Genomic DNA, 17,400 nt, shown 5'->3' with positions numbered 1-17,400 from the left:
GGTAGGCTGAGATTCTTTGACAGAAGATTAACACATTTCTGTAGAGAAAGCGTAGTGTTTTGTTTGTACCATGCATGAAATGGAGACAGTTACCAAAGGCTAACAAATCATGCAGATTTGTAAATTTTAACAACTTGTTGGTGTCTGTATGTCACTGGAGAAAATAATAATTAAATAGCTACATTTACAGACTTCTAAAAACAGCCACATAAACAGACTAAAATGAAAAATTACACGTTGCCACCAATTTGAAGAACTTTATCCAAAAACACGGTTTCCACCTGATGTTAACAAAATTTGTCATTTTCATCATAGTAAAAGATTGAATCAGTACCAAGTACACACACAGTGAAAGCAGTCAATAACTGGATAAGAATATAACAGGAGCTGAAAAGAATGCAGTTCTGTTAGCTAAACTTGCTTATTACAGTAAACTTAGAGAAAACAGAGGGTATTCTTTAAGTTGTTTTTCTCTTTACAGATAGAGATCCACATTTCAAGAACGATTATTACAAGAGTAAATGTTATTGTTTAAACCAACCCATATACTACAAAAAACATACAAAGAAATCTAGCAAACCCGTTCGTGTGCAAAACAAGATAGCACAGACAAAGAACAAGAGATTAAACTGTCCACTATTATTAAGAAAAATGACAGTGCATTTTAAGTGGCTCCTGTAAACTTTTTTTATGTGAGCTGAAGGAGGATGTCATTTCCAAATGCTTCCATTTTATGTGAAGTACAGATGCTTTTTTGGAAGTGCTAATAAGTTTATTTTGAAAAACAAACTGTATCTCAAATATTGCCTATTTGTTTAACTGAAAAGTAAATGGTATAGGCTACGTCAAGTCTACCTCATAAAGCTAGCTACTGGATTTATTTACATTAGCTCAAAATTTCATTCAGGTTTTGCATTCCCTTCCTTCTAAACTTTTATAACTTCATAACTGAAAGAGAAGTTAGAGGATTAGAGAAATAACAAAACACTTTTCAGGTTCGGTGCTCAGACAATAGAAAAAATAGTGCAACAGTTTGCTATGTTATATACCTTTCCAGCAAATCTATCAAAATATTCAGATTTGTCTTTTATTCTCATTTAAAAAAATACAGTGCTCTTCTTGTTTTCTTGTGAGTATGGAAGTATGAGCATCTTTAGATGTCTTTAAAATTATTAAAAAAAAAGGAATGCCAGCAACCCAGAGCTAGTCATGTAAGTTGATCACTGAAGCAGATTTCAGAAGTGACGAAGTGTTATTAATCCAGTTGACTCCAGGTGGAGGCAAAGATCCCTTTGCAAAGAGCAGCTTGCATGCTTAAGACCATCAGCTTTCTTGTGAAGACAGCAACTGAAGTATATTTTAGATCTATAATTGTAAATAGTTTAATCTCCCTCATAAATGGAGCTGAACTCCTCAGGAAACGCAACATAGCTTGGTGACTGGAACTCAGGAAACTCCCAAATCAATACCAGAACAAGCATGGACTGAGGGAAGGTTGTTCAGTGCTTTTCAGTCCTAAGGACTACACTGTGTTTTAAAAATAAGATTTAGAAATGCTGAAGGTGATTATAGCAGCTTTACCACTTTACCACACATCTGAGTACAAGTGCCACTTAGATGTGAAATGGCTCAGCATCTCAGCACACTGTGCTTTTTTTTCTTTACTGAATCGCCTTTGGTTCAGGGCTTGGCCCTACAGTAAATCATACAGAGCTTTCCTCTTATTCTGTGTATTTTTTAGTGAGTGCTTTTAGTACCTTTCACTTTATCCTAAGTACTTTGCCAATTACACTGATTTGCAAAGAGAAACAAAGGACTTGGGGCTGGAGAAAACTCGGAAAATGCAGAATGATGCAGTAGTAATTGTGGGAGGAAAAAAAAAAAATCAAAAAGGTACCTTTGTGCTATAGAGATACCGGATGCTACAATTGGAAAGCTTAATGGTTGCATTCTCCTGTTCTGCTTTGGGGAAATACACTGCAGTTTGCTGAAGTAGATAATGACTAAGATCTATCTATTGGAAGGGACATTATTTTAATCTTTGTATAATGCTACTATGAAGGTCACCAGAGGTTGGTAAGAACGGCTGAAGAACGTTGCTGACATACAAACGCTCATGCTCTGATGCCAGAGAATGGAAGGAAGATAAGAAGGGAGAAATAAAATGAAGGCATGAAGATGCATGGTGATAAGTGATTTTGAAGTGATGGATGAGAGTTCACAGCAGGTTACTTTGGGAAGGTAAGAGGAATAAAGTGATGTCTGAGACATTCCTGAAAAATGATTTGTCTCTGTTTTCCACTTCTGTTAATTATCAGTAATAATGAGAATGCCTTTAAGATTTACTGGCATGAAGCTGTAGATTAAAGTAGTAAATTGAGATGCTGCTACTGTACAAATAATATTTGACTCGTGAACATTCCTTGTGTAACAAACCTGGATATTTTTGTTTGTTTGTTTTGCAGGAGACTAAGCAGCACTTTAGAAGATGATTCTTGCAAAATGGGAAGCTTTCTATGCATTTTCTGCAAATGAAAATTTCTTCACTGGCAGCTTGCACTGGAAAGGTAAGAGTGGATAGCATAATCATCCCAAATTGTATAAAAAGATGGAACCAGTGGCTGTGCTTGCATGAAAGAGCTTTTACCTTAGTACTAACAGGCCAGAATGACACAAAATTGCCATACCATGTGAGGACACACTTCCCTAGAGAGTTCTGGAGAGACTACTGGAATCTTTTCTTCAACTTTGTGCTAGAAGTGCCAAATCCACAATGGGACATGCTTGGTTCCAACCTGCTAAGATTTCCCTATATGTCCATATACAAGCAAAGAGTTTACTTCAATTTTACTATCTTGAGTTGAGAGGACAAGGTAAAAGGCAAAGAGGACCTGTATGAGGAAAGACAAAAATCAGATCGAAAACTTTAAGACCTCAAGATGTTTTGAGTTCTTTAGGGTGTTCCCAGATCAGCAGCAAAGGGCTTACTGCTTGTTAAACCATCCTGACCTTGATCTTATGATGACTGACCAATGTACCAGGTAACAACATTCCTAACAGAATATTGATCTCTGCTCTTCTGCAAAAAGAATAAATTATCTTGTTTCCCTGAGGATGAGCAAGCTGTAAGACAGGAAGGACATGCTGTATCTTATGGTTAGCTCACTGAAACTCAGCTCACACTGTGTGTGCAGAAAAGCAGCGGGACTCAGAGGGGCAGATGAGAAGTTAATGAAGCACTAAGCTTTGCTTGTCAGAACCCTGATGTCTGACATTATCATCAGAGACCTGATTGCCCTTTTTCTTTCTGAACATTAGCCAGTTGAAATCCAGTTACCAGAGCTCTGTGTGCTCCAAAAACACAGAAGCATTTTGATCTACAATTCTGATTTTCAGCCTATTTTTCTCTATAATGGAACACTGCCTTGGAATGAATAATGTTCTAGATTCTGCTCTGTGATTAGCAACAGGAAACCCAGTAAAATTACATTGTGTAAATGAACAGAGCTACATGAAATTAATAGCTCTCAGCAGCCTGCAGAGCAATGTGAAGAGGATATTAAGAACTGGAATAATTTTGAGAACTGCAAAAAGAAAGCTTCTAATAATAGACAAAATGCATAACAACCTACAGACCAAAGACTCGTATTTTAGTTTGGTCCCAGATAAAAGGATTTTCCCTTTTAACTCCAAAGAAATGTACAGGGCTGCAATAAAATGTCTGGCTGCTTCTATTTTGCCCGGGGAGGTGGTAGAGTCACTGTCTCTAAAGGTGTTCAAGAAATGTTTGCATTTTGTACTGAGGAATGTGTTTTAGGGGGAAACATTGGTGATAGGTGAACAGTTGGATTGAATGATTTTGGAGGTCTTTTCCAATCTTGCTGAATTTTATGATTCTATTCACTGGAGCTTTCTTATTACAGACTGCTCAGCAGTTTGATGGGATGCTGACAACCCTCAAGTCCATTTGCAAACAAGGATTTTGGAGAGGGAACCTCTTTACTTTCAAGGTAACTATCAGCTTCAAAGTCTGTTGCTCAATTTTGCAAATGCATTGACATGAAAATATATTTTGCTCTCTTATTTTATTTTGGGGGATATTAATGCTGTGGAAAATCACAGATAGCCAGCCCTGGCTGGCTGTAACAGGAATAACTGTAACTGTAACAGGAATAGCTGCATGCATTTCCTCACCCAATCCTCCTATCTAATGTCCCTTTTTACCTACCTCCGTGAGTGCTCAGCCTTCCATCTCCTTGCTGCAGTAGCTGCACAGCAGCTGCATCAATCTGCTGGATGCTTAGACCAAAACAAAATTTCTAAGTGACAGTTTGATTATTTGATATGTTGTCACAGATCCCTAGAGGCCATGACTAGAAAAAGCACAAAGGGTATCCAGTTTGTTTCCCTGCTTCCTGGGGATCATCAATAACACTGCAAATCAAAGTATTGCTTTTGTGCTTACAGCATAATTAGGAGTCTACTACTGCAGGTAGTTTTGCTTCATCTGCTACAAAACAAACTCTTATCAGGCTCTTCTAACTGTTATCTGTGCAAAATGCTTTAAATAAAAGCATAGATCTTCTACAAGTGGAATCCTGCTCTGAAGCTGATACACAAAACACTCAGCAAAGCACAGAAGCCTCCTCAACTTTTTTACAGTATGACTCTGGGGAGTGTCTTTGGGCTTACTCGTTGTCCCTCAGTGACAGATACCATTTCTCCAGCTGCTGGGCTCCAAGGAAAGGAGAAGCTATAGCATTCCAAGTCAAGCTTGCTGACAGTTCAGGGTATAACTTACACGTGCACATAAAGAGGCAGTAATAGCACATTTCAAAGGAACCATATCTATGAAACTGCCACCATTTCTTCCCCATTCCCTCTGTGGTTTAGCTGCACTTAATGCTGGATGACACTCCTTTTTTAATGCTTTAATTTTAACCTTCTTGATTCTTCTAGGAGATTGACTGTAATGGATCCAGCCAGAAAACAGAATCCAGAAACATTCACAGTATGTTACTGCTGTCAAAACTTACCAGAATCTGAACCAGCCTGCATTAATATAGGGATCTTTTTATATACCTGACAGTATTCTGTGTATACTCCTGTGTGCAATATCATTGCACCTGAATGTTAGAGATTCTTTGTTTTTTTTGCAGCAGGAAACTGACAGTACAATTAACATCTTTAACTACAAGATAGCAACTGCTTGTGCTTGCTGCCTGCACTCTGTTTTCCTATCACACTGTCAAGCCAATTACTTTAATTAAAGTTCTGTCTGGCCCTTTTTGACAACTCAGCCTGTAATGATGAAAGTATGTATGAGAATGATCTGGGTTAGAGAGTCAGAGTTCATTGTTTTCCAACACTCCTGCAATTACTATTAATTTCACATGAAAGTAGGGCACTTTCTTTGGGAAAAACAACACAGAAGTGTCACTTGGGTTCATTAGCAGAGTGGTGGTTCTCTGTTCTTCCCTCTTCAATACATTTCTTCATGGGTAAAGAATTTAGTACAGCGCTTTGAGAAAAAAAAAACTGCAAACATTGCTAATCCCACTTAGATTAATATTCTAGGAAATGTAAACAAAGTTACTTGGCAGTAGAATAACCTCACTAGGCTAGTACCTTATTGTCAAATTAGTTTTAATCATGGTGAAAAATGTTTTGCTGTTCATGTGCTTCCAGGTTTTCATGTAACTAAAGAGCCTACTGAAATTCTGAAAGAAAGCATGTAAGTAATTGATCTAAACTACAAAAGCAAGAGAATATCAGAAAATTGTACTTCACGTGATGGTTCCATGGGTCCTGTGTGTCTGTGAACATGATCCCATCATGCTCAGTTCCCTGTTCAAAACCCCTTTGCAGCCTTCCAGCCTCACTTAACAGTTTGTTTTTGGCTCAGAAAGGATAAAGAAGAATTGAAGAACAGGACAGGTACACAATTTATACAGCTTACCCATTTTTAAAACTTCATTATTTTTGACCTACAAAGGGGCAAACAGCTACTTTAGGACAGTGAATAGCACAGATTTTGCAGTTTTTTCTTAGGACTATAGGTGTTTTATTATATATATATATATATATATTTTTTTTTTTCTGTGTGGCTAAGCTTCCATAACACTAATTCTCAAGATTTTTCTTAGAACAGATCTCTTCTGTCCTCAACCATCTTTACAGAATTGCTCCAAATTGGAAAATAGTTAAACACACAGATGCTCAGTTTCTCAACTGAGTCGTCATTGGATTTTTCATCCTTAGGATAACTTTTTCTATTTTTCTCTCTTGCTAGTTGTTTGCATGTTTACATCTTTAAAAGCAAGTTCACAAAGACAGGAAAAAGTATACGCAGTGCTAATTCTAATCACCAATTTGGGGCATGCTGCTTTGATTCAAGTAACTCTCCACCAGCCCTGAAGGGAAATGAGTTTAAAGAGAAAAGAAGGAAAATTCAAACTTCTCAATGGATTTGCAATTTCTTAGTCCAGCCTCAGGCTCAGTAGCAGGAAAGTGTCAAAAATAGGCTCTGTGCCTTCAGACAAGGCTTTCTGGAATTAGCACAGTAGTTGCATGAGGCAGTACATATAGATTTGGAGCTAGAATTTGTCTTTCACTGTCTCAAAGTTCAAATATTTTGGGGGTTTTATTTTTTGTGGTTTATTCTTTTTGTAGGAAGAAGTGGGAGATTTTCAACAAAGGTGATTTTGTTTTTTTCCTCTCCCCTCAGGATTTTTGTAATCTCTGAAACAAGAACAGCTGCAACTTGTTTTGAAAAGGAAGTGCTTATGGAAATAATACAATGAAAATGTTCCCCAGTAGAAAAAAATTCAGCGATCAGAGCTGTTACTTACAGTAGGCTCTATAAAAGCCACTTCTAGGAGTCAGAACCCAGAGACTTACTAAGACTGAGGTACTTGTTCACTAGCCACCTCTTACCTCTCTGTGTTATTTCAGACTCCTGTACTCACTCCCTTGTGAGCACAGAAGTATTTCATTATTTCTTTCAATTCAACTTTGTTCGTAAGACATTACTCACTGTTAATTAGGCTTCACAGTTCCCCCACGTTCATTTGCTACAACTATATGCTTGTGAAAGAATGTGCTCTGTGGAAAACCTGGATTATGATGAAATAATGAAGCTTGAAAGCATGATATTTGTCCTTTGGCTCCTGGATGAAACATCTACAAACTGCTGTTGTCACTGCAATCCAGTATCTCTACATCAAAATAGGGGCTTGTGCTGCTCTATTCCACACACACTTTGTGCCTCCTGCAACCAGCAGACAGGTGGAGCATCAATTCCTAGATTATCATATCCAGTCATTGATACTGGAAGGCAAGTATAAGTAGCATGCATCTGCCTCTCTTAGTGTTAAGTCTCATGATTTTGAACACAGCTTAGCATATGCAAGTGCTAGAATGCACACACAATGAACATGTACTGTATCAGAACTGAGCCTATGCCACCTGGAAACCTAACATGTTTAGCTACTATGACGTAGAACAATTACATACAATGTTATGCCACAGTAAAAAAAATGCACAAAAATCTGACAAAACCCAGAAAAGCGTCTAGAAAATTCTCAACAGTAGAAAATAAGCACTTCCTGTATAAATCTCACTTCCTTTTTGTATCCACTATAAGTACAATGGTCTGCCTTTCATTACATTTCCATACAAATCTTGTGTTGGCGTTGTTCTCCCTTAGAGCTCTCACCTCCATATAGTTTGCCATAACATCCAAACTTTCAGCAATCAAGATTCATAATGATTAGCTTGCATTTCTTTTCTGTGATTGTGGCAGTACTTACTCAAAGTCCCTACCTATATGTATTTATATAGATATACATGTATATATACACACATACATACAAACACATGACAAATACTGCTGCAGTTATCCTCTCTTCCAGTGTTTGGAGTGACAAGCATCCTAGAAGGTGAAGGCATACACCACTCCCACAACCACAATATTTCCAATTGTTGCTATTATTGCAATCCATAACAATATGGCATCGTTTGAAGACCGGGATGTTTCTTCTGGTGGATTCTGCATGGAAGAAGCTGCATGGACGTTGGCTGATGAGTTAAACAAAGAGTACTCTGTACTGAAGTCCTCATTTGGTGAGTCCATAAAGGCTCCCCCCATAACAGGAAGCTGTGAAGAAGAACATGGCATAATTAGATTGAAAGCCAATGCATGCATTTGTTTGCTCTCTAAGTCAATCTCCCAAATCACTGAAGTTCTATGTTTGTGGTGCTAAGCAGTCAGGACTATCATATACACACTGTACACTATTTCTTCCATTTTTGTTAGGATTATTGTTACTGAAAGAAACCTATGTATATTGCATGTACCATCATACATCAGAGCTAGCCTACAGGCTCCAAGTAAAGCTACACAATAATATAAAATTGAGAAGAAATGACAAATGATAAAGAAAATGAAAATGATGATTTGAAATGATAAAGAAATAATAATCCACAAAGCACTCACGTACTAAAGCACAGCACCATATGTGTTCTAAGGCTACCAGCGGGGAACACAACAAATAAGCACAGTGTGCAAAGAATTTGCTCCACTTTTGTGTATAGCTTAGAAGTAAACAAAATTTATAAATGCAAACAAAAACATGAATTACAGAAGTTGTTACAGTAAAGAAGATGAAGCACACCAAGTGCACTAACTTCACCTGCAAAAACATATCTGCAATGTGTTATTTGTAAATCTATGAATTCTGATAATGCTGTAAATCCAAAGAATTATTAATCTACACAGTGGAAAACTTCAGTTATGATAGGCTTCATAGCAATTAAGTTAGTGACAGATTTCCAACATCACTATCACGTATTGGGTGTTGTTAGTGGCCCTGTCAGTGGTACCACAAAAGGTTCTCAGTTCTGCACTTAAAAAGGTTTTTGAGATTTTGACATCATCACTCTTCACCTATCCCAACAGGCTCTTCTCTACATCTGAAACTAGAGTCTCTGGCCCAGTAACAAAATAAGAATCCTCTCTTCTTCAGTACTAGTAATAGTACTATTATAGCTAACAGCAGCACAATATTGTTGAAGTCATCATGGCTTATGAATAATGGAGAAATCAGCCTTCCATTCCTTTAGACACATCACAGAAGGCTGGTATAACCATGAGTGCTAAATTACCATGCCCAGTACTCACTGTGCTGGAAAATTAGTGTCTTTCAACTTTATCCTTAAATCCTGCAACACACTGATTCTCCTGTTGATACTAAGCTACACCCCATCTGTCTGCCTGCAGCTGTGCTATGGAGGATGCGAAACAAGAGAGGACTCAAGGATAAGCCACCTCTCTCCACCCACAGTGGTGGCTGTAATCTAATATTAGAGCAAAGAATTTGCTAAGTAACTGTGACAGTACAGCAGTTGTTTTTTTTTTTTTCCCTTGATATTCAGAACATTCTACAAAACAGTCTCTTTCAAAAACTGGCTGCTGAACAGATTTTGTTTGTACTTGAAAATATCACGTCACACTGAAAATGAAATACAGATAGCAAGGGTTATGTCATATTTCCCAATCCACATTAAATAAAATTATCTTTGAGAGCAAATAAATGGTATGATTGGACGAAAACAGTTTGCAAAAAACCAAATCGGAAATTGCAGAAGTCAGGTCTGGAGCATTGCCCCTGCACCAAAGACTTTTTGCTCCTACTTTCAACACTGTGCTTTACAGAGAGCTTCAGTTTTGCAACAAGCCCAGCTTGAACCTCATAATCCAACAGCACCAGTATCTTTTACATCTTGGGATTCGATAGGGAAAATTGTTTAACCACAATTCCTTTTCATGCAGGGATTGAAGTCAGAATTGGCTTTTATAGCAGACACAACAAGAGCATTCATGCAGAAGCACTGCCATTCAGCAGCTGTGGAGATACTAGTTAAAGCAGCAAACAACAGACATATATTTACCACAGCAGCAGCAAAATACTCAGTCCAAGATAATTCTCTTTTTAACATTTACATTAATCAAATCTACAAAGCCTTTCAACCAGAGCAACCATTCTTGGTGATTGTTCATGGAAGACACAGGGTTTCCTGTAAATGTGTATGTGCCCAAGACTGTGGGAAGTTGTGAGCACTGTTCCAATAAGCAATATCTGTTTTTTGGGCCATATCTTCTCTACCTTCTTTGAATTATTTCAGCTGACAAGCTTGCACTGTGCTAGTCCACATGGTGCTGTCACAGGGGCAGGAAGCACGCATGTAACAGCACAGCTACACACCATGCTGCAAGTGATGTCAGATCTGAACTTGCTCATTCCGTGCAAACAAGCTGTTTTCACCATCTGAGGGGAACACATGGTGAAACAGCTCATCTGAGTTTCCAAAAGGCTTGCAGTGACCTGACATAAAAATCTGATGTTCAGCACCTGGCACAGGCTCTTTCTGTAAAATTGACTTTCAGTTTTTCTGTGTGTACGTCAGTGGCACTTTCATCATAGATCTGGAAATAAACCTCACTGCTGATGTCCCGTTTGAAAAAATTGATCCTTAATTTTCATTCTCCCTTCCCACTGATAAAAGAGATTCATGTAAGGACACAGGAATGGCCATAAAGTATCTGACAAAGTTGATTTTCAAGGCTGTGACTGTCTTCAAGCATCATCAATGGCCCTAAGCGCTCAGGAAAGAGTAAAAGCACAACTGGATGAGTATATCTGATCCTACTTCTTAACATCTGTTTGTAAACTCAATACTATTACTCTGGATGCAGTACTTCCTGTTCTTGCTCCACTTACCTATCTCTGCCTCTGCAAAAATACACCAATTAATTTTAGCCAAGAACTTAATCCACATCATTGATGTTACACAGGCATCATATATATGCATATATATATCCTATTAAAAAAACAGAGTTTTATAGTTGGAGCAAAGCAGTGCAGCACCTGTGTCACACTCCCCAGAATTCCTGTTTGAGAAGCCCAGGGCAAAGGCTTAGTTGGGAAATGTGGCAGTGAGGGACACAGCAGGAGGGAATGGTGAAGGAGTATGCCACAGCTCTGAAATGAAACTCTTTTCTGAGTCAACAATGCAAAGCACATCTCTTGCTAAATAGCTTCCCAGAGCAGCAAAGAAAGGATTTGAACCATTAAATAACAACAGGCAGAAAACCAAACAAAACATCAAGAGGTAATGAGAACCCCCACTGTGCTGAATGCCTTCTGCTGCCATCCAAGAGGATGGCAAAGGGTCAAGGAGAGAAGAACAAGCCTCTTGAACAGTTAAATGATATATTTGCCTGTTAGCAAAAAAAAAAAAATATATATATATATATCTTGTTTTATAACTTAAATGATTCACATGAAGGAAAGAAACATGGCAGGTCCCAGTCACCAACAGTCTAAAAATGATGGCTTTCTTAAGTAACATCACATAAAATCCATCATTTATCAGTAACATTGTTCCATTTCTCTGAGAATCAGGGAACATCTTTTACAGCAAGCTAGACAAGTACAACATTCAATTCCTGCTATGTTAGAGAGAACCTACGCTCAGCAGAGAGATTTGAAAGAGCAGCTAAATCTTCCAAGTAGCTGTTTCCAAGAGACTAGAAAACCTCAGCAACATCTTCAACAGACGTGCTGGACCTTGGCCTTGGATGCAGACTTCTCTGGAAATGAGATACTGATAGGTGAAATGTCACCCCAACTCTAATGCTGTCTTGTAAAATTGCTGTTGTTACTTCAGAATATCTAGAAGTTCTGTTTCTTTCAGGTTCCATGATAGATTCTGACCACTTAAAGTGAAATGAGTATTTCCTTCTAGCCTAGCAGCATGTGATTGCTGCAATGGGTCTGAAAACCTAGCTACAATCACAAATTCTTTATTTAAATTAAATAATTTTAATATGTTATATTATATTAATATAATATATGTAATGATATAATATATTAAATAATATTTAAATAAATTTAAATAAATGTTTTGCATTAAAAAGATATCCCACATAACCAATATTTTCCCCACACTCTCTTGCTTCTCACAGAATCATGCATATATGTAACTCACCTACTGTAGGGCATGTACTGTTATGGAAATAAAGAAGTTCTTTCTGTTACTTATTTACTGGTAACATCTGGAGAGCCAATTACTTCCAACCACCATTTACCAGAACATCATCCTATTATTTACCACACAAGGGCTGGCTACACAGTGACAACCAGGACTGTTAGTTGGTGTTCACTACAAGATTAGTTAAAATGCTTTAAATCCCCACACAACTGGAATTAAAGAGCACCTAAGCCAATCTTATTTAATGTAAGTAAATAGATCTAATTCTGAAGGGGGAATCCATGCAAATGCATTCTGCAGATCACTTCAAATTCTCACTTCATTTAATTCAGATCCTTGCTTCACCTTAAAATCATAGTCTCTTGTTGACAAGCTTAAGAATAACAGCTATTTATTTTTAAAATATAGTTGTCAAAATAATTCCCCTACCAGTGGCAATGGAAAATTTCCTCTCTAATTTGAAAGCATAAAGATTTCATGCTTTATTTTTAATCCCACTAGAAATTCTCTATCTTATTCCAATCAATCTCTGATTTTCTTTCATTTCATCATATTCCTAGGACCTGTGTATTATTTCCTTCACTGCTTTCCTATTTGTGATAGGCAATGTAAGTTTATGTCCTTTTAGATGAGACTGATGTTCACAGCTGTTCCTTATCAGCAGTATTGCAGATGCTAGAAGCGCAAGTTTCAGCCTTGCTGTTGACCACACTAAGAGATGTCATAGAATCATATAATTGCTCAGGTTGGAAAAGAACTTAAAGATCACCAAGTCCAACTGGAATCTAACCATACTACCATAATAATAACTCTCTGCTAAATCAAGTCATGCCCAACAGGTGACTAGATATTCAGGTAGGAACATTCAAAAATGACCAGAGCTGCGCAGACACTTCACTTCTGAGTTTGCTCTTAGTTGTAGAAACTCTTTGTCTTAACTAAGAAAATTCACTAGCGGATGGAGCTCAGCTAGATCTTTATCCCTCTAAACATGGCCATATTGCAAGTACCTTGTAAGAGAACATGCCCCGTGCAGACCAAAGCACCTCTCTGGGCAAAGTTATTCTGCTGAATCAATTAAAAGAAACAGTAATTGGTGAGAAGGTGTTTCCTAATTTTTTTTTTCCAACTCTTATATTTCTGCATTAGTGGCACACAAGTTACCTTAGTGATAAAGACATCAGGTTCCATTTCGCACAATCTAGATATCCCAAATTCTTTCTTGTAATAGCTCTTATTATTAAAAAAAAAAAAAAAAAAAAAAAAAGAAAAAAGAAAACCCTACTGCTTTCAAATTGACTACTATCAGTGTCAGTTAACTGCTCTTGGATCTCATCTTCTAAGTGTGAAAGACTAGGAGCAAGTAAAAGTCTCAAGAGTTCCTCCTCCCCTTCCAGCCAGTATAAGCAATACTGCATCAAGAAAAAGGGGAAGCTTTGCTCAAAGCTTCAGAAACAGAACAGAAAAAAAAAAAACAAACAACAACTGTACAAAGAACCTTCAAGTCTAAGTTTTATTAATTAATTTAAATTATGAGTATGTATATTCCGGAGGTGGTGGTGAATATCACAAAAGTGTGCAGGGTAGTCAAGCATGACATGCTTTGAGCTATCTGGATGAGTCAGGAAAATCATTCAAGCATCAATACTGTAATATAATAGCAGCTAGCATCCTACTGGGGACATTATGCTAGAGAAGCAGCTGCATCTAGGTTTCCTGCTTCCAGAAATGTATATACACATGTGGAAGAAAAAAATATGAACAGAGAGTACCAGGGAGGTAAACATCTATCAATATAGAAAAATGAAACCAACCATCAGTGTTATCATAAGAAGAGCAATTCAAATTTTTCACAGTTTTGAAGACCGGCAGAATGGAGGACCCTCTTACACCTTTTGTAGCCACACTGGAGACCACAGAGGAAATAAGAATTCCTTTAGAGATAAGAGCAACTTGCAGAAATGTGTCAGTTTAATCCTAAACATAATTCTAGAAGGATGTCAAGCACCAAGCTTCCAAGTTTAATTTTTCCTATATATTCCTACTGGATAAGAAAGAAGCGTTGAACACCCCACCTTTTGTAGGATTTCTTGCACCATCTGTTAGTTTTGGCATTGGCCACTTCAAAGCCAAACTAATAGATTTAACTGGACTTGTACAACCTCCTGCTTTGATAAAGCCTGGCAATTACTGTCTGGTTTCAAGTGTAACTTTCCCTATTGAGGGGAAAAAGGAAAAAAAAAAGAAAAAAGAACTAACAATAAGGAGGAAAAAAGAAAGAACACTGCATGCAGCATAATGGCTTACAGGATGGAGATATTGCTGGCTGGAAGCAAGTGCACAGCCACGTGCTATCCAGTGGTAGTTTCAGTTGTTCTTACAGAGAGTAAGTGGTTATTGAGTGCTGGAGAGAAAAGAAGTTAACACAAGCTGATTGTAATGATGTTCCATATCTTCAAGAATAAAAATAATCCCACCAAAAATAGCAAGTCAAATGATGAAGTTTAAACAGAAAACCAAAGAGCAGAACTCAAGAGCAGGCATGTAGGAATATCTAAATGAAGCCTAATCCCATTTCTCAATTTGGAAAAGATCTGCACAAGCCCATCCTCCATTGTGGTCTTTGAAGTCATCCTATTTGTGACAAAGTGCCAATGTCCCATAACCAATTCATTATTGTGGCCAAGATGTCTTAGCAAAGAAACCGGGCTGATAGGGAGCATCAGCTGTAGGGCTGATGACTGCAGTTTTTAGAATTTTCTTTCTCCTCCATCTCCTTTAGCCTAACACAATGCTTAGGCTGTTTCATGGAAGGAGGCAGTGACGTAGCCATGGGAAAAAGATGGAAATTAGTAACCATTCATGCAATAGAAGCAACAATACAAGTCCAAAACTAAAACTAGTTCCAGCTTTAGGATGAAAAATCATCAGACTTGAGAAATGGGCAAAAACAGCGAGTGTGTAAATTACTGTATCTTTCAGTATTCAATAATCAGGATGCTTCTCACAAAAATTAAAAGAATTTCAAGGGGCCGGTGTTCAGGGATATAGACCTAGAAAGATATTTTGGACACCTTATTCCTCTAGACAAAAATACAATTGCAAACAATTTCCTCTGTGGTGCATACACTGATTATGTTCAAACTTAAACCAAGTAGGAAGAAAAATCTTGTATGCTAGCTCCAGTCCCTGTTACACAGCCCATGAAAAATTAATTGGTTGAGATTTAGCTATTCCACAGCAACAGGCACGATATCACTTAGCTCTATTTCATCAGAGAAATTATTTACTATTCCATGAAGACTCAAAAGCTTTCAAACTATACATTTGATGTTTTACACAAAGATGGCTGCACTACAAAAGGCTAGGATACACCTGCCTATTAAAGGAAGTAATCACTACCACTGCAGCTCTGCTGTACCAAATGGTAGGGAATAAATGCCTCATTTTCAGCACCTTGGAAACAACCACCTGGAATCTATCCTCAAATGTGATAACAGAAGAGGCCAGTACCTTCATCATAATGCAAATCCACTGGGAAAGAATCATTCTGTGATGACTTCCAGAAAATCATTTACCCATGCAAAATACTTCTGGGCATCCAACAGAAAGCCTTAAAATGGAAATAAAAACAATTTAACAGTCTCAACTGAAACCATAATGATTATTTTCCTGAAGTTTACATAAGCTATCGGGCTCTCACAAAAAACCACAGGAAAGAGAAACCTGATAACAATGAAAGCAATTTCATTTGGGCTATGTGTCATTTTCATCCAACAATTCATACCAGTTTATTTTTTTTCTATCATTTTCATGTTGCACTGCATTTTCAAAAAAGAAAAAAGAGGAGGGCTGAGTTATGCTGATAAAGAATCTGAGATATATATCTCTCAAGTATTAAGCCTATTTTTATAAATACTTTTGCTTACCTACTTGGCATGTAGTTCAAGACACACAAGAGTCGGAAAAAAAAAAAAAAAAAAAGATGTATTCCACTTGAAATGGAAAAAAAAAAAAAAAAAAGGTAGAAAAAGCTGACACAGTGTTAACCCCCTTCTTGTTGACCATCTCTTGACCATATGAGCAGCAGCACGCATGAAGGTCAAGTAAAACATACAGTGCAGCTTCTAGGAAGATACGAGGACTGCCAAATGTTATTCCTATTGCATACACTTCACTTGATAGAATACCAACATCTGGCAGACTGTCATGCCTCTTGATTCCATCAGGCATACCAGGCATAACATATGGCTTGAACAACCTACAGACTGCACATCCCCCTCAACTTATTCTTTAATGCTTAAGAAGTGGTTTATACCTGAAGAAGAAACCATATTAATGTGTCTGAAAATTAATCATTTTATCTTGTATTTTGGCCACAGGAGTGAGCTAATCATACGATATACAAGAAAATGAAAATTAGAACGTGAAAAAATGTTGAAAGCTTCTTAACTTTTAGAATTTGAGAAGAAACTCATAGAAAGCTGCCTTCCAAAGGTTGAATATCAAGAGGAGGCTAAAAGCTTCGTCACCTCTACATCGTGAGTGCTTAAGAACCAGACAAGTGCCACCAGACAACTGTTCCAGCCTTCTTCTAGGATATGCTGTTCCCACAGCAGAGGTCAAGGAAAAGAATTAACATGTTTCTCATCCACTTTGGTGCAAAATCAACAGGCATTGCTTAAATATATTTCACAAAAGTCTTAAAATAAGCCTGGATCATTTAGTTTTGAAGTAGAAGAGAAGCACCCATATGGGACATTCACTAGCCCTTTTGAGGGCAGCAGGCCTCATCAAAGTGTGAGAACAGCCTTCCTCAGAGCCAAACATTCCATATGCTTTCACAAACCCAGATTTTCATATCCAGGTTTTGCTCATATATTAAGACAATAAAGGGATGATTAAGCATGGCTGAACTAGACAGCAGCTGATGACATCTTTATCACGCCAAACAAAACAGAACAGCCAAACCATCTGTGTTGTGTTTAAAACTGTTCAAACAGTTCAAAGAATATTAGAGAATAATATAATAAATTATACATTGATGTTATCTCTCTAGATAAGCGTGAGTCTATATATTTATGCACAAAGTAGCACTTCTTAGTGACTGTTTATATACATATACACAGGATGGGCTCAAATCAATGTATAATTTATTATACTTCTATTTGCAGTTCGATGTTTGTACTTTGAACTGTTACAGTTGGCAGGGCTGCACAGGATAATTAAAAGACATGAATATGTAACAATTTTTCTTGGGTCTGAGTATACACAAAAATGACTTCTATAAAACTTCTTCAGTTATTTCTGCATTATGGAAGGGAGGGCAGAAAACAGAGAAAAGGA

The 17,400-nt window shown here is 37.4% G+C and overlaps 1 protein-coding gene and 1 long non-coding RNA gene across 3 annotated transcripts in view; one reads left to right on the top strand and one right to left on the bottom strand.

The window, feature by feature from the left end:
* Positions 1 to 803: 803 nt before the first annotated feature.
* On the top strand, positions 804 to 4,017 carry LOC128086237 (uncharacterized). The gene is made up of 3 exons (XR_008209300.1): positions 804 to 2,241; positions 2,466 to 2,567; positions 3,924 to 4,017. It is a non-coding gene; the product is annotated as an uncharacterized LOC128086237 (long non-coding RNA).
* Positions 4,018 to 6,068: 2,051 nt separating this feature from the next.
* CUNH14orf132 (chromosome unknown C14orf132 homolog) overlaps positions 6,069 to 17,400 on the bottom strand; it is a 31,250-nt gene continuing 19,918 nt past the window's right edge. Inside the window, exons 2-3 of one of the 2 annotated variants that reach the window (XM_052694588.1) lie at positions 15,568 to 15,667; positions 6,069 to 8,158 (exon numbers count right to left, since the gene is read on the bottom strand). In XM_052694588.1, the coding sequence (XP_052550548.1) occupies positions 7,934 to 8,158; positions 15,568 to 15,603 (261 nt within the window). In that variant the 5' untranslated portion in view covers positions 15,604 to 15,667 and the 3' untranslated portion in view covers positions 6,069 to 7,933. The remainder of the gene's footprint in view (positions 8,159 to 15,567; positions 15,668 to 17,400) is intronic. The other variant, XM_052694587.1, reaches the window with a different exon arrangement.

The sequence above is a fragment of the Tympanuchus pallidicinctus genome, unplaced genomic scaffold, assembly GCF_026119805.1.
Source record: "Tympanuchus pallidicinctus isolate F22 unplaced genomic scaffold, pur_lepc_1.0 scaffold3, whole genome shotgun sequence".
Lineage (NCBI taxonomy): Eukaryota > Metazoa > Chordata > Aves > Galliformes > Phasianidae > Tympanuchus > Tympanuchus pallidicinctus.
Note: the sequence above shows the minus strand (reverse complement) of the source record. Positions and strands in the feature narration are given on the sequence as shown.